The 27,486-nt window shown below is 43.8% G+C and overlaps 2 protein-coding genes and 1 non-coding gene across 5 annotated transcripts in view; all 3 read right to left on the bottom strand.

Moving 5' to 3' along the window:
• The window catches only part of PHLPP2 (PH domain and leucine rich repeat protein phosphatase 2), a 34,709-nt gene extending 32,012 nt beyond the window's left edge, over positions 1–2,697 (bottom strand). Inside the window, exons 1-2 of the mRNA XM_051805567.1 lie at positions 2,505–2,697; positions 2,055–2,299 (exon numbers count right to left, since the gene is read on the bottom strand). Of these exons, the coding sequence (XP_051661527.1) occupies positions 2,055–2,299; positions 2,505–2,636 (377 nt within the window). The 5' untranslated portion in view covers positions 2,637–2,697. The remainder of the gene's footprint in view (positions 1–2,054; positions 2,300–2,504) is intronic.
• Positions 2,698–3,874: 1,177 nt separating this feature from the next.
• AP1G1 (adaptor related protein complex 1 subunit gamma 1) overlaps positions 3,875–27,486 on the bottom strand; it is a 40,629-nt gene continuing 17,017 nt past the window's right edge. For all 3 annotated transcript variants that reach the window (XM_051805593.1, XM_051805590.1, XM_051805592.1), the window contains exons 5-23: positions 26,825–26,921; positions 25,898–25,974; positions 23,641–23,736; positions 23,088–23,168; positions 22,742–22,840; positions 22,286–22,341; positions 21,322–21,435; positions 17,982–18,122; positions 17,615–17,669; positions 16,467–16,589; positions 16,048–16,137; positions 15,416–15,543; positions 14,711–14,815; positions 12,459–12,600; positions 11,761–11,887; positions 11,220–11,315; positions 10,816–10,976; positions 9,927–10,025; positions 3,875–7,796 (exon numbers count right to left, since the gene is read on the bottom strand). In XM_051805593.1, the coding sequence (XP_051661553.1) occupies positions 7,695–7,796; positions 9,927–10,025; positions 10,816–10,976; positions 11,220–11,315; positions 11,761–11,887; positions 12,459–12,600; positions 14,711–14,815; positions 15,416–15,543; positions 16,048–16,137; positions 16,467–16,589; positions 17,615–17,669; positions 17,982–18,122; positions 21,322–21,435; positions 22,286–22,341; positions 22,742–22,840; positions 23,088–23,168; positions 23,641–23,736; positions 25,898–25,974; positions 26,825–26,921 (1,989 nt within the window). In that variant the 3' untranslated portion in view covers positions 3,875–7,694. The remainder of the gene's footprint in view (positions 7,797–9,926; positions 10,026–10,815; positions 10,977–11,219; positions 11,316–11,760; positions 11,888–12,458; positions 12,601–14,710; positions 14,816–15,415; positions 15,544–16,047; positions 16,138–16,466; positions 16,590–17,614; positions 17,670–17,981; positions 18,123–21,321; positions 21,436–22,285; positions 22,342–22,741; positions 22,841–23,087; positions 23,169–23,640; positions 23,737–25,897; positions 25,975–26,824; positions 26,922–27,486) is intronic.
• On the bottom strand, positions 19,646–19,732 carry LOC127479294 (small nucleolar RNA SNORD71). Its single transcript, XR_007907528.1, has one exon. It is a non-coding gene; the product is annotated as a small nucleolar RNA SNORD71 (small nucleolar RNA).

Here is a 27,486-nt window from a genome sequence, read left to right as displayed (position 1 = left end):
ACTCCTGTAGCACCTGTAGCTCTCCATAAGCAACAGCCAAGTTTTCAAATCTTTTCAGTTTAAGTTTTTGTTGTGAAGGGTGTCCAGACTAAAGAATGTATCTGTGCTATTCTTGTTTAACCTCCCCTCTGCAGGAAGGTATGTTTTCTGGATATGAAGGGATGGAAACCTAAGGAAAGATTCCAGCTAGCAGAAAGCTGAAGATCCTCAAGGTGCATTGTGGAGAAGAAAAAGTTTTGACAGAAACTGACTTGAATTCCCAAAATTGAAGCAGAAACAAGGGGTGATCACAAGGATGCTGCTGAATATTTAGTGTGAATACACAAAAAAGGTTTTGCTATTCTTCCATCCAGCTTTCAGACTCCCAAGTCAGGTGCCAAATCAACCTTTGCCACACTCAGTTTCAGAAAGAAAGTCACCCGCTGACATTAAAAGGGTGAAGAATTCAGAAGGTGTTTGGGAGACACATGCACTTACAGTAAGATATGATCAGATGCTTAATAGAGTAATTGGTATTTGTGAATACATTATTAAAGTAGTCAGCAAGCTTTGTTCAAGGAAGGAATTATCTCAACAGAGCATGGGGATCTCAAGCACTCTGTCATCTTCCTGTGGACACGCACACAGGTACCATTCAGGCCTGCTTCCTGTTACTAACACAAGTGCTACTGAAGCAATACTGGTAACTCCCATTTTCCTACCAAGAACAGCCCCAGTGGGAAGTAATTCAAGGGTGTCTTCCGTGGCAAACACATTCTGAGGATTACAAGGAATACACACCCCTTAATGAAGAACTCTTCGCAAAATTTATGACAAATCTTGACCAAGTTCTAGAGAGACATCAAGTGGCAAAAAGAGTGGGAAGCAGTAACTTATAGCTCAGCATTCTCTTTCAAAACAATGGCAACAGATCCAATTTGCTAATCCAGCACAAAGCCTGCCACAGATCAAAGACAGGCACAGCTAGGTAGCATGTGAAAACAGAGACCGAAAAGAATTCGAACACAAAAGCCATTTCAAGAGCCAAAAATGTCAAAAAGTGCCTCTCTGAACACATCTATAAGTTTTACCTAAGCTTTTTCATGATCTGCAGTAATGGGTCTGCTCTTCCTTCTAAATGCTGGAAAATCTGCTCATTCTTAGGGTGCAAAACAAGCCAACTTCCTTACAAATTCTTCAACCAACAAACAGAGGTTTTCAGCTGCCTCAATGGCTATGTTCAAGTGTCTATCTGTCTTCATACAGTGTTTCTAAATAATTCATCCCTGGTTCCAACAACCCTGACTGGACATAGCAAATAGGTCTAAATAGCCTTCACATAAGGACCCCACAACAATTATCTGTCCCTGACAACAGGGGTGGCAATTTTATAACTGAATCTTAAGTCAAGAAGAATCAGTGCAAAGTCTAAAACCTAACAAAATGAATGGGAGTTTCTAAACTAGGAGTCCAAAACACACCCACAGCACAAAGTTCATGCACATCAAACTCTGAGCTGTCTATTTTCAGCCTAAATCAATTTCAGGCATAAAACATATAATCTGACGCTTAAGCCTTCTTTATATAACCCTTGCTACACTTTCTGCCTGCCTTTAATTATTTACCTGGCAACTCTTCTTAGTAAAAAAATTACTAATACATAAATATTACACGACAAAACTGTGAAAGCACCTTACATGTTTTGCTGACTCGGAATAACTGTTTACAGCCTCTTAAATAGCTCAGGTTATCTGGACACTAAAACGCCCATAACACAGAACATAACAAAGGGATATATGAGCAGGAGCCTCTACCTAGAAAAGGAGGACATAGTTCTGGCTGGCACACCAGCCAAACCCTCCCAGTTAAACACTTAACTAAGAGTTGCGTAAAGGGCACATCACTTGCAATTCATTTTTATGAACTGCATGACTCAAGGCTGTACCTGGCTGCCACCTGTCACCTCTGCCTGCTCCCTACCTGCCCTGCCAACAGGCGCAGGCACTCAGTGAACGGAGCCCCGCAAACCCTTACTAAACCTTTCTCAGTCAGATTTATCCTTTCTCAGCCCTCACCTGACCAGGTCTCCATGAAGCTGCAAAAAGAGGTTTTTCCTCCCTTCTCCATTACAGATCTCCGACGCTGGGGTGTCCACCGTGCACAGGACCAGGCGCAAGTCCGAGGGAGCCGCAGCTGCAGAGTCTCTTCCATAAACATACACGCAGCCCCGTCCGACGTCCCCTTTCAGCCAGGCCCTCTCACGGGACCCAACCCGGCTCCTGCTCAGGCAGCTCCTGCTGCCGGCGCGCTTCGCGTTCCTCTGCAAGGCAGCCAAGACCCGAGAGCGTCAGCACCGCCTCCGGCCGCGGCCCCGCCGCACAGGCCGCACCGCCGGGAGCCCCACGCCGGGCACGGGAAGACCCCGGCCCCGCCCGGCCGCCCCGCCAAGGTCGCGGCGGGAAGCGCCCCCGGCGCCCCGCGGCCGACCAGCCCCCACCCCGCCGAGGCCCCGGCCCCCTCCTCACCTTCAGCACCCGGATGCCGCCACGGGGCCCGGCCCGGCCCCCTCGTGCGCCGCCCGGCACCGCCGCCTCGTCCTCCTCGGGCTCCTGCGCCTCCCTGGGCCCGGGCCCCGGCCCCGGCCCGGCCTCCCCCATCCCGGCCGGACCCACACCCCGGGCGGCGGCGGCGGCCCCACCCCGGAAGCGCGCGGGGCGCGCGGCCCAGGCCCCGCCCCCGGGGGGCAGCGACAGCGCCCGGGCCCCGCTGTCCCCTCCGGGGCCGGGCCCCGCTGTGTCCTCCCGGGCCGGGCCCCGCTGTGTCCTCCCGGGCCGGGCCCCGCTGTGTCCTCCCGGGCCGGGCCCCGCTGTGTCCTCCGGGGCCCCGCTGTGTCCTCCGGGGCCGGGCCCCGCTGTCCCCTCCGGGGCCGGGCTCCGCTGTGTCCTCCCGGGCCGGGCCCCGCTGTCCTCGCTGTCCCCTCCTGGGCCGGGCCCGGCGGTCCTTCCCCCGTCCCGGGCGCTGTGTCCGTGCCTCCCACCGGCGCCAGGTGCCTTGAGAGAAGCGCTCGCCGGCCGGCCGGGTACGGGGCAAAGCTCACCTGAGCGCAGCAAACACACCCGTCACTGCCCGCCCTCCGCTTACCTCCAGCGTCTGTCACCACCAGCTGCCACGGCTGGAGGAACACAGCTCGACAGCTGAACATCGCCTTCCTCCTGGTGCCCTGCAGGTCCACCATGTAAGCTCTGCCACTCTTAACTAGTGGCTGCTACTAATGATATAATTATCTACTAACGACATCATCATCGCGGTGCAGTTTGGAAGAATCTGATTCATGCTTTAGGGCAGCTACTGCTCATGCCCCAACAGCATCAAGCACATTAACAACAAAAGCCTGCCACCTTCCCCACAGTGCAATTACGTGCTAGAAGAGACTTGAAAAGTTATCTAATGAAATGTGACTGTGACTAGAAAACACAAGGCAGAGCCTCCCCGCAGACACAGATGCTGCTCTGACACAGAGATGATGGTGATCCTTGTCCCAGAGGCACACGGAGTACCAAAGTGGCCTTTTAAGTAGCAATGGAATCATGACCAATACCCACAGCACACTGCAAATACCACTGAAAAATATTCTTCGTGTTCAGATCCCACACACATTTCTAGCACCTGGACAAGCACTGCTGCTAGTAACTAACTGACACACTCTCTCTCCAGGTGCTATTCTGAACTGCCCAAGAGTTTTGCAATTGTCCTCTCATTTTGCTCTCCAAAATTTCCCATAAAGGTTTTCAAAATCTGCCCCCTTTTTTTTTGCATCATCTGAACTTGCCACGGCCAAACATCAAGAATCAAAACATCCTATCCAGCTGTACTTGCAGAAAGCAACAAGGCACAGTTTTAAATCATTGAATATTGACTCATTTTATTAGTCACTTCATAATTTGTTTCAACCAAAAGACAATACACACAGCAGAAGTCTAATGCATCCCATGTAAATGTTTACATCCGTTAAGCTCCTCACTCACCTACGACTCAGCATTTACTTAAATTTTTCACATCTCAAAAATAGGTCTCCAGAATTTCAAGTGCCACCACGCTCCCTGCTCAAATGGCATGTTCTTACTTCAAATTTGGTTGGGTTTGTTGGGGGTTTGCATTTTCATGGGGTTTTTTGTTTGCTTATTTTTTTCTCTATACTGTCAAAGAGGTGGAATTGGGGCTCTATGCAAAATTTAAATTACAACATCAGGAAAGAAAAAGAAATATACAGGAATAGAGTGAAAGTTCAGAGGGAAGTAGTCCAGCAGCTCCTTCCCTCACAGCCTCCAAGTAGAAAATGAACACATAAAAGTGCACCAGCGTCATTGCTGCCGCAGCTCACAGCTGGGACCAGCCTCAGGGAAGGCACTGGCACCTCTCCCAGCTGTTTCAGCATCTTCCAAGTTATAGATCCAAGGTACTGTAAAGGTGGCAGTCCCCTCACTGCTATTGCTTCAATAAGTTGTTCAAGGCCATATTTTGTCCCATCAAAACCTGGATAAAGTCGACTTTAGGACCTTCCCATGTCTCCTCCCCCTTCAGGCCCAATATGGCCACTATTGTTTCTGTCATTTTTTGACTCAAAATACATTCACTTGAAAAAAACAGACATTCAATATCTCCCAGCTCCAAAGTCTTCCATGTAGGTTAGTAAGATTAGCCACGAAGTCTGTATCTTGCTGCCTTTATATTCCCCTTACAGTGAAGCAAGTAAAACGTTGACCAGGCCTGTAAGAATCGTTGCATTCAGCTGGTGGGAAGAGGACTCAGTCTGGGAGTGCCTCAGATGTGTGAGTACTCTCCAGAGGGAAACCCCAGCAGCAGCACAGAGCTTGAGGAGCACAGGGGGGTCAAGGAGCAAGCAGCGTTATCTGGGATTGCAGGTACGGGAAGGTGGGAAGCCTGGCCTTCCTTCTGGCAGAATGTCAGTGCCCATCCCTTAGTGAGGAGGGGAGAGAGCTCCAAGGACAAGCAGAATGTTTGGCTGCTACAAAAGAGTTCTTCATAGAGTTCTTTTGCTTCCTGCAAAACACATCTCGGGTACACGTGCCGCCTCCTCCAGCCCCCATGTGACAAAGTGCCCATTTCCCCAAGCACAGACACGGTGCAAGGGTGGCTGAAGGAGCCAAGAACACAGAAGGAATTCATCCTACAAGCTTACCAGAGACCAACAGCAAAACCCAGCTGCTCTAGGGACAGAACACAAGCATGACAAGAGGGACAAGATACGCTGTTCCCAACTCTGCTACAACAAACTCGCCAGGTGACAGACCATTTCCTTCTTCCTTCCCATCTAATCTCCCGCACCAGTGCTCCCTCCCAGCAAAACCAAAGGGAGAGCAAGGTGTGTTGGCTTTCAGTACAAGTGACCATGTACAATTCTGTGAAGAGAACAGGAGAGCTTATAAGGAGCTCAGGAACCAAGGCAAAGACTTTCCATTAGCTTTCTCTCTGGGACGCCCTCAAAGCTCACTGAAGTACAGACTTAACATGGTCAGTTTTCAACACTGAGTTTGAGCTAGTGGGGTGGTGAATAGCCAGAACTGCAGTGAAAGCAACAAAGTTAAATGCTCAGCACCAGAAATGTACCTTAATTCAGCCATTTCCTGCTAGACTGCCTGTTTCATAATGCTTCTAGATAGAAGCACAGGATCTATCCCACCACTGATGGCCAAGGCATGACCCTACCACAACCCAAAGTTACTTTTAAGGAAATCATACATTATTCTTCTAGATTTTATAACCCCATGCTGATGCCAGTTCTAGTAGAATAAAGCTCTTTGCTAATCCAAAGGCCCAAACCTGTTTAATCAGTAAGGTAGTAAAAAAGGCCTCTAAGAGAAGACAAACTTACTCCACTACACATGACTGGCACTTATGTCAGTGACAGTCAGTCCTACCTTATATTACTTAATGCAGTTAAAACCAAAGCAGACTGAACAACCTTTAGTGGCCTCCTGTTCCCAATTCAATGGTAGAACGGGTCTTCAATTTTTCCAAAATACACTGTGTACCACTCTTGCAATACTTTTGGCAAGGACTGGAGCCCAGTATTAGCACTTCTGCGGACACAAAAAGCTGTGTCTAAGTTTGCCATGAGAGCACTCAACGATCACTGTCCGGAAAGCCCTAAAACAGAACTGCAGCAGACGCACCCTACCTTCAGCTTACCAGCACACTCACAGATGAAGATCTAAGATGTATCTTCCCCTCTTCCTCCCTGAAGAGCACTGAATATCTGAACAGTTTGTCACACTGTGCTTTATGTCCTACACATGGCCTCTGAAAGACCGCCCTGAACTGCACCACCTCCCAGCAGTTCCACAGGAACATCTTGAACACAGCTTTCCATGAGCTCACAGGGGTACTGTACCTCACCTCTTTGGATCCAAATACTCAAACAACTGGCTTCCGTTCAAAACACAGTAAAATTACTTTCAGTCTGAACCTGAACTGGCACATTACTCTCCTGAAAGGGGAGCAAGGAGTAAACTACAAGGATCAATTAAGTAACAAAATGGGAAAGGTCTCTTTAAACCGCATGGTCTTTATTTCAGTGCCAATATTACAGATACAACACAAATATCCCAGTCAGAAGTAACTCAAATGGAACCCAGGGGGTCTACAACAGGCTCTGGAAATTAAATTGGGGAGAAGGTCTGGAATAACCAGGAAGAGCAACTTTGCAGCATGGTCTCTGATGACTCTCCCAGCAGGAGCAGAGCCCTTGCCCAAAGACTGATCTACAAAACTGAATGTGTCTTTTCTACCCATAAACCACAACTAACAGGGTGAAAGACTTTGAAACCGTCTGTGGTAGGAAATCAGCTGCTCCTTGGATCCCTACGTTTCTCATATCTCACTACACTTTCTGGGGAAGCTACAGAAGACTGTGGATCTGCATGGCTGTAGCTACTGATAGAAAGAAAGAAAATTCAAGTGTAAGGTCTTCATTTCCAAGTACAGCACCAAACGTAATTTTACCAGCTCTTGCCAGCACCTCTTTTCCTGCACTGTCCCAGGTTTGCAGATGAACTCCCAAGGCCTCACTTGCTCTTCGTATGCCATCACATAACTAAGAGGTGGGTGTATACAATAATGCACTGAGTAGGTCATAAGAAGCCTCCAGCCCCTTCAGACCTATGGGATACAAGAAGAAAGAGGCAAGGCAGCCTGACATTCCCCAAGTCCCCATCTGAGTCCCAGATGAAAATGCCTGAAGAAATCCAGCTAGAAATGAATGATGACACGCCTTGCCCATCCCAGGGAAAAAAGACAGCAGAAAGAAGGGGCAACTGCTCACTTGCTGCAGAGAGAAGAAAGTTTCCCTGCTAGAAATTCCAGACTTCTCTTCCAACCAGGCTGTGTTTCTTTTTGAGGGGCCGGGGGAAGGCGGGGGAAGGGAGAAGGGAATGTTGCTTCTGGCTGTGAATGCATGTGTGAGGGAGTGCACAGTAGCGTCCACAAGCCACCAGCCTCATCAGCGGAGGAGAGGAGATTAGTCTTAACAGATATGCTTCAAAGTCAGCAATCACTTCAGGAAAATTCCTCCTCATCAGCAGGTCTCATCTGTTCCCCATGCCCATGGTGCAGTTTGGGGGATTGCCAAGGATCACAACCTTCTTCCCAGAGTTCTTTTGATTGGGTGGGATGAGAATAAGAATGGTGCCAGAGCCTCACTGCCAAGACTGAGGGGGGAAGTTGTTGACTTCTGCTAGATCCTGCATTGCTGAGCCCTTGTGATTATACGTCAACTTGATCCGCATACGTAGTTGTTGCTACAAGAGAAAAGGGGGAAACAAACACACACACAAAACAAATTCAGGTCTTCCTTAAAGGTCAGCGAATCCCACAACATTCATTTCCCCTCCCTTAGCCCATGAATACTCAACACAGACCTTTCCTGACTGCAAGAGCTTGCTGGAAGGATGTGCAGGGTGAGCCATGCCACTGCAGATAAATGCTCAATCTGGTAGGACATTGATTGGTCACTAGTTGTCAGATCAGATATGAGCTCTTAGAAAAGCTATAGCACAGCTTCTACCTACATCTCTCTGCACTGGCCCTGCTCTTGCAAGCACTGAGGTCCTTAAATACAAAAGTAACTTAAAATTCCAGTTAACAATAGAAGAAAGCAGGAGGCAGGTCCGTACTCCACTGCTCTGCACTTGGGCTTGGAGGGAAGGACGGCATTTCCCAAACTGGCTGTCCACTCAACACAGCAGTCTGGAAACTTCAAGTACTGCACAGCTCAGCAGCACTGTGAAGGAAATAGCCTATGAAAGACTGGAAACAAGAGCCTCCAAGCCTTCTGCTGGGAGTAAATGATGGAATAGCTCAGAAGCTGCTTTACGCTGTCATTTGGCTGTCACCCAGACACTAAGTGGCCCTAAAACACAGCATGCTCTAGTCAAGTTCCCTATTCTCCTCACTCTCAAAAAACCCTAAGAAGAAAAGCAAAAAGTCAACCATTTCTGTCTCTTTTCTCCATACCTACACATAAATATGCAAAAGGGATAGCAGAGGAAAGGAGGACAAGGACTGCTCCAACCAGACCCAGGATAAAGAAGTTATGCTTTATCACTAATAGATCAACATCATCAGTGTCAGTTTTTTGTTTATTTGGTGTTGTTTTGGAAAACTTGCCATCAGTTTCAATCCAGTTTCAATGGACACTATTTTGCACTTCTGTACTCTGAAGTGTTCCTGGGAGCTGTGGTGTTCCAACAAGGAAACATGCCACTACCCAGTTGTATTTCACCTTGGGGGTACCATCTGAGGGGGCTATATTGTGACTTCTGGCACATCACAGGAAAACTCCTAAATCCTCCAAAGTTCAGAAAATAACTTACACGGTGATCTTTGAAAGGTGCTCTGTGGCACCACAGAGAAACTCCTACCAGATGTATACAAGAAAGAGAATAATTAGTCTTGTGGCTGCATATAGGCAGAGGTGAGCAGACTACATGGAAAAAAGGGGAGATGCATGGAATCCACAAAAGCTATGCACTAGAAGACTGCTATTCAGTGAAATCTTGGGCTGAAATTTGTGATTGTGTTCTCACTTGCACTTCAGTCTAGCAGCAATACTTTACATCTAGAGCAGTAAGTATTAACTTGCAAAAAACATGATATACTTCTATGAAAAACGTCAGATGTTTTAAGTTCTTAGAGTTGTTTAAGATCTTAAGGTTGTCCCTCAAAAGAAGAAACATGTGATCTCAATTTTTTCTTTCTGATGACATCTGAGCACTTGCAAAGCCTCTTAAGGAGGACATCCCTCCCTCCCCTCAAATCTGTTATATTCCAGTCTTGAAGCCTGTCTCTGAAGGCTATAAAACAAATGGAATTATGATTACATCACACCTAAAGATTCTTTCAGTCAACTGTTTAAAACTACGCTCATCACATTAAAAACAAATGACACCACTTGAGAAAATAGACAATTTTGTTAAGAATATGTATCAAGCTACTTTTTGTGTAGCAAACATTTCAAGTAATGTTGCTGCAGATAGCAAGAACAAATGTTGAATATCTTCATATGGCAAGATGCTTGCTTTCCAGATATCACTTTTACCACCCATATAAATACTAGGTTGAGCTCCTCTGGAAAGGCCACCTGAAAACTTCACAACCACTCCAATGTAAGACTTGAATGAATTCAAGATAGCAAAGCTGTGAATCTGTTTTAGCAGTATAACCAAATAAAAGGCCAGAACCTCCTTTTTTTCCCAAACCTCCATTTTTCATAACCTTTTCCTAATCCTAACCAAAATGACCATCATGAAAAACACATCATTCACTACCATCACTCCCTACCTCTCATCACAGATGAATCCCTAACTGACTGCCACTAAATGAACAATTCCAAGACAGTATCTTTAATAATTCTTCTTGGAATCACTCACCTTCTGTGGATTCAGGACTTTAATGACCTGTGTGATGGTCCCCGAGTTAAATGCAGGGATGACACTGCTGCTGGGAGACAGGAGCTGCAGCTGGAATGTCTGAAGAAAGGCAAAGAGAAAATTTGGTGCTTAATGCAGTAAGAACATAAAATTACTTGTTTGCACTGGGAGAAAGCAAGGAAAATTAGAACTTCAGGAGGCCCATTCTTTCCTAATACCTTCCTATGGCAGGTATGAAACCAACCTGAATCCAAGGTAGGGGAATACTAATTCCCAGAAGTGAAACTCTGAGAAGTGAATGTATTTTCCCAAATTTGGAGAGCATTCCAGTCACATCCTGCTTCAGCAGTCTGCTCTACTGTAAACTAGGCAATATCCGACTCCCATATTTTGTGCTGCAGCTGAGTGCAAGGGAAGAATTCACTCCTTTAAATTAGGACTGCCACTAATCACCATATGGTGACTCATTCAAATTTTATAAGCAGCTAATAACTTCGAAGAGTTTCTCTTTCATGTATTCATAGCTGCGAAGAACATGATATATTTCTTAGAAAATAAGATTAAAGGGAATGATTAGCATCTCCAAAATATGTTTTTTGACTCAACATTTTTTTGTGTGCAGTTTAGCAACTTTCCTAGAAAGTGATGATTTTAAAACACTATTTTGTCCAAGCAAAAGTAGTCCAATCTGATAGAAACCTGTGTTCTATTGCATTTACAACATTTACTTTAGACTAGAAAGAGATGACCAAACTGAGCACTAAGAAATCCTTTTAACAGCTCTCAGCCTTGTTTACCTTGCAAGTTTCTGTCTACATGAAAGCACCGCCCAGGGAGTGTTTGCAGCTGGCCCTCTACCTCTCACTGTAGTTGCCCTAAGTGGCTCTACCTTTGGTACTGCAGCTTGGAAAACAAAATCTGTCATATCCAGCTCTGTGCTGTTGGAGGCCTGTATTGTGATTACAGTGACACTGGGGTTCGTGTTCGACCTCTCAAAGGTGAAGTCAATCTTCAGCCCGTTCTTGTTGTATGCAGTAATGGAGGGGATTCCTGTACAAAACAAAAAAGCAGCAGACCTACAGAATCTGGAGATCATTTCAACATCATAGCATGCATTTAATTTACCCCAGACATGAACTCTTCTGAAGATTAAACACAGTCCCTTCTACTCCAGTGTCTATGCCACATTTTCAAATCCCCTCCCCCCCTTTTTTTTTTTTTTTACTATCCCTTGTTTCCTCTTCTAGTTGAGTGCTGAGGCACTTCAGGGCAAAGGATTTATATGTCCCTAACCTGCAGCAATATCATTGAAGAGAGGCTGTGATGTGAGTCCATCGAGCAGGAATGGAGGCTGTGCTATCTGGGGTGCAGGGGCAGATACTGGAGAACCTACAAAAAACATTGAATGATTATTACTCGGCTGTCATGAAATGAAGAATAATTACTTCTTCACCAAAGACTGACCACTGCATATTGTACTTCTTGAAGCTCTACAAAAAAATCTGTGTTGTCATCCTCCCCTTCTTTGCTTTAAAGACCAAGCTCCTCTTGAGCTAGCAGGCATTCAAATGGAATTAATTCTTCACATCTCCCAGTCCTCTCTGGGAAAGGCTCACAGCATTCCCAGACTGAAGTGCAGAAATGCTCAAGTCTCACCAGCTAATCACGCAGAGTCAACCTGGGACTTCACTCCCCAACTCCCACCTGTATGCTAATATGGATCTTGGTAAGAGTAAGTGTGAAAACTAGGACTTAAAAGACAAGGAAGAACTAGTTCCCTCTCATCGCACCCCGGCACTGAGAATGTGGACTTTAAGAAACGCAGCCTGTTCACCTGTTAGGTTGAGGTCTCCCAGGAGGTCAAGGAGCTCCCCACCAGCAGAGGCTGGCTTGCTTGTAGGTGCAGTGGGGATTACAGGTGTTATATCACTTCCACCCAATAAGTCCAATAAATCATTTGCCTAATGAGAGAGAGGATGTAATAGTTACATATATTCAACTTTCTGCTACTTTCTCTTTTAGTGCAGTGGATTCTACTTGTTCTCAAACTGAAGACCAACAGAGCTGCTGGCCAGTAACAGGGGTTCTTAGTTTCACTGTGATCCCACACCCCACAAGAGATCTTGTTTCCATGCTCATGGGACCACAGAGCTAGAGAAGGAAAGAGCTCGTGCACATGGAGACAGGCTGGGGAATCACAGAACATCCTGAGTTGGAAGGGACCCACAAGGATCATCGAGTCCAACTCCGGAATGAATGACCCATACTGGGATCAGACCCATGGCCTTGGCGTTATTAGCACCATAACCAACAGAGCTAATCCAACCCTCTCCTGGGAGGCCCACGATGACCTGTTTGACACACCTGTTCTGGACACTAGAGCCATCAGAGCAGAGCCATGATCTACCACCACCAGTCAGAACTAGCAAAGAGGCAGAGAGGGGGAGGGAGATGGTTTCAGTTTACTGTTGGCAGTGGCTAGAGCGTGATCTGACATGTAGGGGAAGCTCATCCCAAGTCACTTTCAGTTACCTGGCTGGCAGGCTGCAATCCAGAGGGTGGAGGTTTGGTTTCCAGTACTGCTGGCTCTGTCTCTCCGTTGGTCTGTACAATCTCAGTAGGGCCATTTGTGGTGACTTTCTCCATTACTGGCATTCTCTCAAGCAGTGCTGGCCTGAAAGAAGCTGACATAGTTACACTGTGCCATCTTCCTGGATCCCAATCCAAATACTTAAACATTCAAGAGATGATTTACACAGGGCAACCTGCCTTTTCTTTTGAGCTCCAATGCAGGGGAACAGTAAGATTGCATGACAGCTTGAGGTGGTCAGAAGCAATCCCTGGCATTCTGTGCCACTGTAAATACATTAGCTGACAGCTAAAAACCAAAGGAGCCCTCCTGTCTCAGGTTTTCCCCCAGCACCTGAGACAGTTTCCACTATGGGGCTAGGATAACAAATCCAAGATAAAAATTACATAACTGAGCAATGGTGGATTAGCTGCAGACCTGGGTCACTTGACTGCTCTGTCCCATATGCAGGTGAGTCAGAGTTAGCTCATCTGAGTTATCTTCGCAGAAGGGTTAGCCACTTAAAACAGGTGGCAAAGCTGGAAAAGCAGTCACCACGCTCTCATGTAGCCAAATTAAGTTTCCAAAGAGATGGACATTCAGCCTCTGAGAGTACCCTCCTGAAATGACACAGGGACTGAAGAAGAGGCATGGGATCCTGAATCCTGACACAGGGAGAACTAGTCTGTAAATATAAGAAACCCCTTGTAGATTGAGCCATAAAGCGCTGCATGTAACAGGGGCAAACCACACTGTCTACACATCTTGGGGCTGAAAAGGTGCCAATAAACCCAACAATGGGCTACGTTTTTGACCATGAACAGTCTTAATGGGCAGAAACTACTAAACATTGACCTTTACACTGTCATGAGCAGCAGAATACACTGGGGGGAAAAGTACAAATGCTGTCTTGTAAAAGTGAACAAAGTTCACATATATATTCCTGAAGTGCAATGCCTCCCAAAACTGGGAACAGCAAACACTGCCAAGCTGATGGCCAGACACTATCAGCTGCAATGGTCAGCTAGATCAAAAGGCCCTCATGTTGGATTTTTCTCAACTTATTCATAAGGCTCCATGGAAGCCCCAGGCAGTTCACATGCTCTTGCTCCTTAACGTGACTTATCTAAGAACAATTTGAGCTGCTGCACGGATACCACAGGGGGAGAGAAAAGAGGAAGTCACAAGGAGGTTGTGTCCTACACATAGTGAATAGGACGGTATCTATGGAAAAATGTGATTGTGAAGAGCCTTTCAAACAAGGTTTAGAAGTCCCTACAAACACAAGCAATATTTAGTCCAGTGGCACCCATTTTATCTTTCCTCTAAATTCTAAAATTTCATCCGATGGTATCTTAAGGAAAGTTTTCAAGGGTGGATGAAGTTAATCCCCAGCAAATCTCCTCCAATCTTATGATCCTCATTGAATAGAACAATCTGTGGTGCTCCTAGGTATCAACAATTAACTACAGCACATAGCAGATTAATGACTATTCTGCTAAGAATTAACAGTTTTAGTTACTGTAACAAACCAAGGCTTTAACTGCTTCATAGAAAAACAATCATTCGTGCAAGACAATTATGAATGGAGACCTCTGAATGATATGGTGTAAGAAGGTTACTATGCTCACTAATTGTAAAACAGGGATGCTGAGAGGTGCAGTGAAATAGCATGCCTTTCCATGCAGAATTTGAGATTTTAAACAGATACTACAAGAAGATACAGTAAATGAAAAAGATGTTCTAAAAAATTGAAAAGTATTGATAGTCGGAAGAACTACTACTAGTTCAGAAAACAGCTTAGGAGGACAGGTCAGTGCATCTCTCCATCTTTATTCCAAAGGCATTTTAAGATCAGTTTGAACCTAATGACTCCAGTAACGCTAGTACAGTAGAAGCTACCTGCAGGTATTAACTCACCTAGGAAATTTAAGATTCAACACCGAGAAGTAAAAATCGGTCAAGCTCAGGCTCAAATGGACAGGCTCAGGACAAATGTTTTGGCAGAGAAAGTCTCTGATCATAGAACAATATCACAGGGTACATTAAGTCCTTAAAACACTCACTAACCCTATAGATGGGGAAGGGATTCTAGTTCCCCTGTAAACCTACCAAAATCACCAGACAGAGCTCTCAAAGCCCGGAGTGTCATCAACAGGAGATCAGCACACATTATAATGACCCTTTTCAAACACCAAAACTCATCAGTACTTACCTCATGTGATCATATTTCTTGAAAAGTGCATTATACTCCACGGCTCTCTGCTGCAGCTCCACATCGATGCTGCTGCCGTAGATGGAAACCACCTTCTTAATGCGACTGTTGGGGCAGGGGGAACAAGCAAACACACCACGGAATTATCAGCAATAACCGAGGGATTAGCATGTGTAATCCTGAAGATGCTACTTGGCCTCTGCTCAACACAAGTCCCCTGTAACTCATGTAACACAGCAGTCCCTGCAGTATCCATGCAATATCCGTATCTGAACTGTCCTCTCACAACATCATCAGCAGGTGATTAACACACCACCTTAAGGTACAGCATAAAAAAGCTCAACTACCCACACCAAGGAGCCTCCAAGAGGAAACAAGGCTATTTTTCTCCCCATCATCCGAAAAAGGAACTGGAAAGAACAGCCCACTGAAAGTAAGGACTTCTCTTTCCCATAAGGAGTTTTCAAGAAATGGCAACATGGATTAAGTCCCATATAGTAGAGGACATCCATAGAGAAAACAGTACAAACAGCAGACATCTTCCATTCAGTGAGCAAAGGAGGACTCTAAAAGCCAACAAGTAACAGGATGACTCTTGTAACCCATGGAAGCAGAACATATTCAAGGAATACTCCTACTGAAGACAACTGATGCCAGCATATTTGCAACAAAGCCCTGTGCAGTACACCACCAATGAGAACTCACTTGACAGTGCAGGTGAACCTTGTGGAAAGCTTCATGATGGCAGTGAGAGCATAGCCTCGTGTCACAGACGCAGACATATTAGATATCAGGACGCTTTCTAAAATATCAAGAACTTCATCCTCTGTTACCTGAAAAGGTACAGAGAGGTTAGGCTGAGACAGAGAGGAGCTTTGCAGCAAGCCTGCCAGAGCATACTGTAAAAACCTGTCTCTTGCTTAATGGCCATGTCACACCTCCTCTGCAACTCTGAGCCCGTAGCGTTATGTTCAAAGTGTGTGAGACAGATGCATCCAGGTGGAGATCTCATGGTACAAATTTTAAAATACAGTTCCTGTTCCACACATATAAGGGCAGGTTTATCACCAAAATAGACAGCTAAGACACTGGCAGACTCCTTGCAAGGCAGGTTAGCACTGAAACCACACCATTCTGCCAACTGCAGCGGCACTCCACACAGCCAGTGTTTACACAGTCCATGCCTGCAGCAGGGGAAGGAGATTCCTGCCCAGAGTCCATCACCATCATAGACATTAATGCTAAGGAATTGTTGCAAGCATTCCCCTCACATAGCCAGCATCAAGCAGCTCCAGCCTCAGCCAGGGATACCATTGCTGTTCTTTCCCAAGCTATACCTGTATTGGTTCCTCCTCTTCACACTGACCGGACACCAGAAGATCTCCATACTCTCCTATGCACCAGGAGGCCACTTGCACCAGGGGCTGCTGTTGGAAGAAAAACCAGAGAAGCCTCAGAGATAAATGGATGCCTGTATGATAAATTAAACCACCTTCATTTCCAAGAGCAAGCTTAGTCTTCCTCCCAGTGAAGGAAGTTCTCCACAGCAGAAAAAAGAGGAATGTTTGATTTGATCAAGAATTCTGTAAGAGAATTGAAGAAACTAAAAATGTGAACTTATAGAAAACACGCCTTCTCTGCAATCTGTCCCTTGGAGCCAGACAGAGTGGTGTTGGTTTACCTTGAGATACTTAGTAAAAATGAATATTTATTGCAGTACAACAAGGAAAATGAAGCTGGCCATGTTTGGTTTTACCTGAGAGTAATCTCCAAGGATGGCTTTGTAGAGTCTCTGCACAGTGTAGGCATGCATCTCCACACTATTGGTTATTAGCTGGATCAGATTGGGAACAGCATCGTCACGAACATAACTTCCTGCCTGCAAGAACAATTGTTAGGTTTTACTATCCACCTTCTCAGTAACACCCAGCAGCTGCTGCTACCTTTCACAAAACCACCTGATGTGCATGGAAATAAAAATCAGCCTTCTGATCTGTGAGCACTTCATGGTTGATTTTGAGCAGGCTCAGAGAGGCAGTACAGGACAGCATATTTACCAATGAACAAAACTGTACCCAGAGAAATCCATACTATAGATACCCTGAAATTGCAAGAAGTTATAATACAAGGTTTCTATAGCAGTCAAGAAAAGGAAGTTACTTTATTGAATGAGGTCATCTGAGAGCAATTCTCACAGCCAACCTTCTAATGGAAATCGATTCTCAGTTCAGAGGAATCTACTTTTCTCTGTTTCAGGGTGGCAAAACAGCACACAAGCCAGACTCCCTTCTTGATGAGCTTCTCAAATTTGAACACAAATACTGATAAATCTCTTCCCACTCCTTTGCCTGAGGGAACACACTGTCTTACCCAAGTTATTAGGATCTCTTCCCTCATTTGCCAAAACAATACTCCAGTTCCACCTCAGCTACGATGTTTATAAATAAAGTAGGTAAAGAGTAATAATTAAACACAAAGAGGAAGAACTGAAGTTTCATTAATAAGCTTTGATAAACTCAGAATAATTCCAAGAAACTGCTTCACCCCCTTTCTCTTTGCAAGTCACTTAAGGCTGCATTCACTCTCCTCTGAAAGCACTATATACTGGAATCAGACAGGACAAGAGCTGTCCTAACTTAGAAGCTAATGTGACTACTGCAGTAGAAATCCTCTGCTACACACTCTTATTCTTGTGTGTTTCTGAAATCATACATTTCCTCTAAAAAACCACTCAGCCATATTTACTGAGTTTACATATTTCTTACTGGCTGCCTTGGGTCAGTATCATAAGTGCACTTCCTCTGTGTTTATTATCCGCCAGCCTTTATTGCCATCTCCAACTTGATGAAGAGTAACTTCCTAAAGAATTAAGAAAATTTTATGCAGAGAGGCAATTTCACTCACCGTTGTTAAGACTCTCATAATCGTGTCTATGTGCCAGCGCTTGGAAGGAGCATATCTGACAAAATGAAGAAAACAAGTTGGAGCAATAATTGTCAGCCTTCAACACCAGCAAGAAACTCATCATCATCATCATAACATCTCCCCTCAGTTATTTCTTGGCCCACTGCTTCCTGAGGGGGGACACCAACACTAGTGTATCCTGTTCCTCAGAGTGGGCTACAACTGATAAACCACCCACAGATCAAACAGAGAAGAAATGATCAACACATTCTCTCTTGGGGAGTGGGGAAGGGAAGGAACAATATACAAGATGCTCACAATTCTGAGGATGTACCAAAAATTAATAGGAAGTAAAATGACTCCATACTTTTCAGCTGCAAGAAATATTCCAGATGCACAGTCTGCTTTGAACTCTGGCTCACAGGAATCTAGAAAATACAGCAACTCCTTCATCATTCCACGGACATTGTTCCCATTAACAAGAGCAAAACTCAGTTCCATTGCACGCCTAGGGCAAGAGACAGAAAACCAATCAAGTATCTTCACCTAGTGAAGGAAGAAAAAACCCCACAAACCACAAGTCCAGCTAAAAAAACAAAGTTGCCTTCTAATTAAGAAGAGAGTAATATTTATTAATTCTGTGGGAATAGCCTTTCACACTAAATGTGCCAGTATTTTCCTGTTCATAGGCAGACAATAAACACCCACCCTCCAAAAAACTAAGGGGGAGCGAGGGTGCAGAGCGTTCTAGAAACATCTATCCATGTGTCCTTAAGGTTGGCAATATCTCTCAGCAACCAGAGTCCATCAGCATTAAACTCTGACTGTCCAAGTGTTTGTAATCACTTGCTGGTCACTTCTGACACACAACTAATCCTCGTTATAACATGTTTTCTCCAGATTCAGGGATCCAGAAGAGACCTGTTTCCAATCCATATATTAGAGATTCATATACAGTAGAGATTTAAAGTATTCATTAATAAGCTTCACTGTACACTGTTGGATAGACTATGTAAGATTTCTAGAACCCAAAGCTACGCTGGTGCTCCATTCATTCCTCCTCCCTACAGACAGGTTGACACCACAACTAGTCAAGAGTACCAGTTCCCTGCTATTCCTTCTGGTGCACATCCAGAGCTCAGAGGATGTGCACCTTGGCCTTTCTACTTGAGGCTTCTGTAGTTGATTCTAGCACAGGTCTCTCATTCTTCTGACATTTTTTGAATTAAGACTACTACCTTCAAAAGTAGATTAATTTCTGCACAACTTTGCAATAGTTAAATTAAAATGCATTAAAGCAGGCTCACTAAACAACCCTGACTGATCTTTAAAATGGTATTGGACACAAGTTATTTGTTCTCAAGAATCTGAGAACATCTAGACAGCACTGCTTCTCAACATCTTCCTAGTTATTACTGTAATAAGGATTTCTACAGAATGGTGAATTGTAAATGTGTTACTTTGCCTTTTACCCAACTAATACTCAGGGACTGAGAAAACACAGAAGCATTCAGACTTAGGGTGGAAATATTTAACTAAATTGTTACCTTTTAACATTTAAACATGTGTCTAGTTGATGACCTAGACCATTATTAGAATTACTTCCATCCCTCCAACTGGTTCCCAACTCCTTGCACCTGACCATACTGGGTTACATATTTATGTTTAAATTTTCAGTCACATTATAGCAGACATAGCAACACTGCAAGTGCACAGGAGTACACTGTAATCTTAGTACCAGGCATTTACCTCAGCATGTATTTCTTACCTTCAGTCATTTTACATGTTTCATTTCACCATGTAGTTTGATCATATTAAGCAGACAAAAAGACTTGAATTAAATAGCAAAGCCATTCTGAATTATACTACATGGACCAAAGAGACACTGCAACAGTTACATGATGAGAAGACACCATGCTTCAGATAACCAAAATCAGGTATTATCATGTCTTTCCCTCAAGTCCCAGCCCTTGGAACTTGCTACCTGAGGACTCTGACACACATGCAGTCAATATATTGCTTCAATGAAGAAGTGCATTGTCAGCAGCACAAGTGTCAGCATGGCAACATCGTGCTCTGCTGATGGATCACTCAAAGGCTTCATCCTCCAACAGCACTCAGACATGAAGCTCAGTAGTATTTTCCTAGCAGGCATCAATAAAATGGTTTTGTTGCCTTCTATTCAAAACTTTAATGGGGCTTTGCTGTTCTACAGCCTAGCCCTCTACTGAGTCTGGTACCAACAGCAACAGCAGCCAGACTTGCTCAGCATTTAAGATACAAATTTGTGTTTTGGCATAGATTGCAACTGTAAAAATAGATTACACGATACCCATTACATAACAGTTTAAACTAAGTTTCAGAAGCAAGACAAATCCACTTTCTTCCCTATTCTTTACCTATTAGACTGAGTAGATTTTTTAAAAAATCTAGATCTTATTCAAAGATGGGCATAAATTTGAAGAATACTTGTAAGAACAAGTATCTATAGGGTATCTGATCAGTCTGAGTAGATGGAAAAAAGAGGTTGAGCAATTTTAAGGTATATTTTGAAGGTATATGATGTGATGAAAGCTTAATGAAATTTTGGCCTGTAGCAGAGATTCCACAAATGCAACAGGGGTGCCACTGTCCCCATCACTGCATGTTGTATGCTGTACTGAGCTCAGACCCCTCTTTGTAACCCAGTTACAGAAAGAATAATGATAAGGAAGAAAGTTCTGAAAGAACTAGGAATTGACAGGCTGAAAGACTCAATTTAGAAGAGCAGCATTCCACAAAGGCAGGGCAAAAGTTTCTATGAGTGACTGACAGAAACAGGAGAAAGGTACTATTATGAGTAAAAGGAACGTAACTGAAGTAATGAGAATCACAGAATTACAGAATATGCTGAGTTGGAAAGGACCCACAAGGATCATCAAGTCCAGCTCCTGGCCCTGCATAGGACCATCCCCAAGAGTTACACCATATGCCTGAGAGTATCATCCAAATGCTTCTTGATCTCTGTCAGGCTTGGTGCTGTGATCACTGTCCTGGGGAGCCTGTTCCAGTGCCCAACCACCCTCTGGGTGAAGAAACAGAGGAAGAAGCTAAGACTGAGTATATGACAAAAAGTATTTCTGTAGTGAGAAGTATGATAGCAAGCTTTCCCATTGGCCAGAGAAGCAGCAACATACCACTATTTAAATGACAAATGAACACAAAGAACGATAAAAGGATATGATAACAGTAAGCAGCTTGTAAGTAAATTGTTTGAACAATCAAGTTTAGTCTCAATTCTACCACTGCCTAATCCATTTAATCTAGAATACATTATTTGGATGACTTAACACTGTTTCATGACAACATGGCACTGACTGTTCATCTGGAAAAGAAAAACAAGGTGGAACACATCAGAGTAGATTTGATCAGGATCATCCTGTACAGAGGCTTTCCATCTCACTGAGAGCACACAAATCTGATCTCCAATGAGATTCCATTATGGAAAAATTCAGGTAAACAAAAATTTTTTTTTCCCCATGAAATGTAACAGCAGCTTTCCAAAGAAGGAAACACCTTCATTACCTTCTTTAAATTACAAACCATACTATATCTTCATACTTGTCTCACTAACGGTTCCCCAGGATTATGGTCATTCTCCCCTATGCCCTGCTCACCTTCCATAGGCTGTCAACCTCGAGAGTCTATTTCACTGAGACTTCCATTACCTTTTAATGGAGACATCCAGATCCTTCAGGCAGTCCACAATGGTGCTCCTGTGCCGCTGCACTGCATTATGGTCTGTCTGCACCGTTTTCAACAACGACGTCAGAGCTACATATCTGCGACAAGGACACACAGTCATCAGTAGCTGACAGCAGCCATTTGATTTCTGTGCACAGACACTGCCCCTGCCCCAAACTTGGTCTTATTTTCCAACAGAACAGGATTCTCTTGTACTCAGTAACAAATGGAAATCCTCCAGGGGACTGCCTGGCCTGTCTTCACAGGTGAGTTACCACACTAAGCTGTAACGTGCCTAACAACACCCCACTGCCTAGACAAGCACCTGCCCCAGTTCCTGGGCTCAGATCAGCTGTCCAGCCTTCAAAAAGATTTTGAAAAATAGGGCAATTAAAGATTAGACATCCATGGATATTACACTCAAACTAGCACGAGTCACAATTCCCACGGCTGAAGTCTGCAACCCATATCATGATTTGCCATATCCAACTGCCTGTAGAGATGGGACTCAATTCTAGCAGTTACAGCAATTCCATGTCCAAGTTAAGAGTGACCAAAGCGCAACTGAACTCCCTTGTTTCCACCAGCACACAGTCTTTGCCTAATTTGTCAGATCTCCAATGCCATCTCCGATTTGAATTGCACCACAGACTACTTGGGACAACACAGGGGATTCACGGGTTATTAGAAAAAAAGGTGGACCTGATTAAAAACTACAAGTTAAGAATTAGATCATACACCCAGGCTTATCAACTAAGAAGGGCAGGGCCACAGTTTGCAGAGAAAAGAATGCATCAAGAAAGCAGCAAGCTTGACAGCCACACTAATCCCAACAGCAGTGATCCCAACAGGGTCTCCTGGAAAGCTCCACCTCAGCATCATCTTTATGTAATTGCTTCTCACACATTTTAAACTGGGTGTTGTCAAAACATGCTTTGCACAACTTACCTAATATTTTTGTCGTTGTTTAATAAGAAACGGCCTAGGATGTTAATGGCTAAGACCTGCAGAAAGAGTTAGGGAAGGTCAGTGATCTAAAAAGGCTGCTGGTCATCTTCATCATCTCATGGTGATCTTAAAGGCAAGATTCAAAACTACTATTGTGGTTCTTAGCCAAAAAGAACTCCAAGAGCTGCCTAAGCAGAGAAGCTAAGAAACACGAGCACAGGCTCTCACCTGCACTCAAGGAAACACAGTCTGCAGGAAGTTCTGCTTTTTAATTTTTGTTATTAAAAAACCCCAAAACCAAAAACAAACACCACTTCCTAAAAAGGCTACAGTCTTATCTAGAGTCAACTGCAGAGCTGTGTTCAGGTGAAACAACCTTGCTTCATGCCCTCCAAACAAATTACTCTAACACACAATCCTAGGAAAAAAACACAGGTCATAGCAAAGGCAACTTACTCTCAGGCCACTCTCAGATTTTATGTCCATAATAGTCAGCACAGTTTCATATAGAATGGCATTTCCCACATTTTTACTTGTTTCTGTGTTAGTGGCAACCTGAAGAAAGGAAACAAAATAAGCAACTCCAACACAAGCAAAGCAGTTCCCCTTTGTGCTGTTGTGCAGAACAAGCAGTGAAAGTAACTAATCCCTAGCAAACAGCATCACACTTGTGAACATTATCTCTTTCAGCAAAATTCCACCCACCATGACAAGCAGCTGTATCCTCCCCAGAGCTGCTGACTCCAAATTATTAAAAAACCAAGAGAGAGTTTAAACCACTCATCAACCTTTCAGACCTCACCTGTGCAAGTATATCATTCATTGCTTCACTAGAATCATCATCATTTCTCCCTAAAATTCTTAGTAACCGCAGGATTCGTACCTATTTGACAAAATAAAGGAAAGAAAAGCTCATTGGACAGCAGTGCTTGACATGGGTCATGAAATGCCCACTACACTTTATGAGGAGTGGCAAAGAAGCAAAACAAGCTGCTGATTTCCATTCTTAAGCAAAATGCTTATCCTGAGTAAGACCTTTATCAATAAGAACATGCTTATGTTGTGCTCATTTTCTTCCCACTAACCAGAACCGTTCAGAGCCCCCTCACTACCAGGCACAGCCTTCTCTCTTTTGTCACATGACGTGGGTGGGGTAAGGCACTACAACTGCTGGTTAAACTAAGGCAGGTGTCTTTCACTAGGGCAGATGAAGAGCATTTTCACAATCAGCTCTAATGAAGTCACAAAAATCTTAAAATCAACACAGCTGCCCTGAGATTGCCACCTCATCACACCTAAGGCTCAAAACACAGTACTAGAATTAAAGCTATCAGTCACTTTGCATCAGTTCTTACCTGCAAAAAGGGGTCACTGATCCCAGACACATCATGCTCTGGTGAATATCCAGACATGATAAGGTTCTTCAGAATACGAACTAATTGGGGAACAAGCTGTGAAGAAGAGAGTTGTCCAATTAGAGTGTTGTTCTTTCCCCAATCCCAGCTCTGAAGTACAGGTCCAAGAACAAATCTTGTATTTGAAAGCAAGTCAGTCTAGATTCTTCCACAAAGTTCAACCTGCACAGCTAGAGCTAATGCTATATGAATACTTACAGCTTAGCTAAGGCACAACTAGATACAGTTAAGCTGGGACTGGAGCACCATATTGTATCTTTAAAGTACTAAATTTACACTTGTGGCACAGTGCAAGAAGGAAACCAGCTGAGGTTCCCCATCGTCTCTTTTTGTTCCTACCTTTGCTCTTCAGGACATACATACTACTCTGAAAACATGCATTTAACTAAACACACAAACAAAAGCAACCCTGAATTTCCTATATCTGCCTTAAAGAGGAAATCAAAAGGTGCTGCAACATTTTCCCTCAAGACAAAGACAAGCAGAGCATTTCTAGAACCCTGATGAACATTTTCTTTGCCTTCCAACATGCAAGAGTTATCAGGACTGAGGACAAACAGAGAGAAACATTACAGCCCTGGAGATCAGTTGAGGGCTGCCCCCCTATCTTCTGGAGTACAAATTATACCCATGAAGAATATCAGCACTGCAGCTGGACTTGGTAGCTCTTTTTAGCACAGTAAGGCTTTACAGCCTCCTAGAGGCAGGTAAACACCTGTCTGTCCTGCTCCCTTTTGGGAATCACCCAAGGTTGCCTCATGATTCAGGCAAAACACAAAGCCAAGTCTGTGAAACGAAGAAAGTCCAGGGCTACAGCTTGTACAGGTACAAAAAAATTCCCTGAAGTATTCCTCAAATGAGAGAGAGCGAGGAAAACAGGCTGATGATTGGAGAAGGCCACAACTGAGATTCAGGGCTGCCATGGGTCTAGAGGTTTAAGTGACAAGATCAGCATACAAAGAGCATTAGACAGTACAGTTGATCTAAGCATGCAGCATCAATCACAAATGTGTCATTAACAGGCACTGCCTCACAAGAGACAAACATCTACAGATTCAAGGCAAACATGCACCATCTAGAAAAATTAACTCTTACCTTTTCATTCTAACTCAGCAGGATTCCAATCAGACAAAAGGGACAAAACAGACGAAGCGAGTATTAGGCACAGGTCAATGTTGCACCATTCACAGCATAAACAACCACAAGAAATAGCTAGAAACAATGTACCTAGTAACTAAATTTTGTGGACTCAGCTCTTCCTTCTTTTCCCATATCTATCATCTTAACTGAGCATTAGTAGCAGAGATGGTACCTGCAAAATGAACCTCATCCGAGTTTCATTCCTGCTTTGATATATGCAATCAGGGCAAGGGAAAATGCACCAAAGGATGCACAGTTTGAAATTCCTAATGATACAGACAAGCCAAGAACAGTAATCTGGGCATGCAAATAAACAAACACCTTTAAGACTTTTCAGAGGAGCAAATGGCCAGTTCTGTTCTACCAGCTTTGTTCAGTTTCTCCTTCTTTGACCAAGAAGTCAAAATGACAATCAAGGCAATTTTAAGATGCCCTTCTATTGGTACTCTTTCACACAGCAATAATATTCTCAGCAAATTATAGCAAAAAATGAAGTCCGGGGGGTGGTGGGAAGCAAACATTCCTAACCAGAGGAGGAAGAGAGACACTGACTCTCAAACCCTTAAGTTAAAATGGAAAATGATGTAGTACAGCCTGAACCAGGCATGAGGTATCTATAGCACTCTCATGGGTATTTTTGACCTGAGTTTATACAATTGTGTGGCTGTGGTTAAGGCATTCAGGTATTGGCATAAGCTTTGGTTTTTCATCTTTGTCTCTTTATGTTTGTTACATTTGTGATTATAGTGTCACTATGCAATTAGATACAAAGACTGGAAAACTGGAAAAAACCCTAAGGGACCATCAAAGGCAACACTTCAAATCTAACTTTAGGATGTTTTATACTGCACAATCTTAAGACTGATGTTCTGTAATTTACCCAACTTACTGAAGGAGATTAGGCTGGATACACACAAGATTCACACATTTAATACCTTTTTAAAAAAATTTAGATAACAAGCAGACAGTATCATTAAAGTCTACACCCAAAGACTTATAAGGATTTTATTAAAAGGCCATGAATATTAATTCTGCAATATTACCAGTTCACACTTACCTTTCTAAAGTGTGCAAGCATGTCTGGGCTTCTCTCACACATCTCTGTGAGAAGGACAACTGATGTGTGAAGAACACCTAAATGTGAGGTGGGGAAAAGAAAAACGTATCTACATTTAACATAACTCCATTGGCTCCAGACACGTGACAAAGATCATAAGAAAACAACAGGAAATCATTAAAAAAATAGTATTCTTGAATTCAACGTATCTACCACTACAGGTATTTGTGATTGCAGCTGTGCCCAAGGGGAGGCAGACAGCAATGTACTCATGTCTTAGATCTGTAACTAAAGGTCAAAGGAGGAGGGAAACTGGACTTGCTCTGCAGAAATTTCCATAAACTAAACATACAGTAACAGACATAGTTGGGCTACATGACCCCTAAGGACCCTTCTAAATCCTACCACTCTACAGTTCTGTACAAACAAAAGACTCCAGAAGGATCAATGGCATTGTGGATGTTGGGTTTCTCATACTTCCTGATTTTCTCTTCTGATTTAGGTAGCCTAGCTGACCTTATGTGACCTGGACTGGGCATTCCTCAGACAGTCTCAGAACTCCATCTAGAGAAAGATTACACACAAAAAAAACCCAACCAAACCTAAAAACTGCACTTTAGAGTCACTTTAGGCAGTGTATTGGATAAAAATCCAAAACTTTCCCATTTCACCCACTACTCTGAAGTGTAACAAAACACAGCGAGAGAGTTCCTTTTGTCACCTATGCCATGTAAAAGTCCTGCTGACTAGCAGAATCCTACACATCCCTTCCTTCTGAATGACATTTGTTTTCATTGCATAGAAATGGGAAGAAACAAATCATGCAAATAGACCTCAAAAGTTCCCTCCAAACTAAAGGCTTAGGTAGCGAGTGCACTATCCTGTAGAGAATGGTCTAGCCTTCCTAAGTACTCTCTCAGCTATTACCATGGTTCTTCTCATTCAGCAAGTTTTTGGTGGCTGGCAGGAACATCTCCATGAGTTCAGGCACCTTTCTGATGACATGAACAGCGCACAGGGCTGCCTGGATAGGAAAAACACCTCAGTTAGTATAGACTGCAATGACAGCAATACCCCTTCTGAGAACATCTGCCATAGTGGGAACTGTCACAGACTTCATGATACACAAAGGTCTGGAAAGTTTATGGTAAATTTTTTCACTAAACAGCATCACAGAAGAATGTTCAATAAAACTACCATGAATTGGGGTGCGGGAGCACTGAGCTACAAGCTATACTCCCACTAGCAATGGTTCACTTCTACATTATTCACATCAGAAGTTCTACTGTCTGCAAAGCAACTCTGCCTTTAACAGGGCTACTTCAGCCTGTCTTCCTATTGCTAGGGAAGAGATAATGCATTGGAAGCAAATAATTAAACTTATGTCAAATTATGGCTCATTTACTTTCCCTTGAATATCATCTCCTTCCCCACAAAATAACTTCCTCCTGTAGGTGATGGGTGCTATGAGAAACAAAAGTATACTTTCAGGGTTTTTTGGAGAAAAAAAAAAAAAAAGCCTCTTTTTTTCTAGGATGCCAAAGCAACAGGAAAAACTATTCTTTGCAGCTGCTTGAGAATTGCACTAA

This window comes from Manacus candei, unplaced genomic scaffold (assembly GCF_025592945.1).
Source record: "Manacus candei isolate 608988 ecotype Guabito, Panama unplaced genomic scaffold, ASM2559294v1 h1tg000065l, whole genome shotgun sequence".
In the NCBI taxonomy this organism is placed as follows: Eukaryota; Metazoa; Chordata; class Aves; order Passeriformes; family Pipridae; genus Manacus; species Manacus candei.
This window is presented reverse-complemented; position numbering and strand designations above follow the sequence as displayed.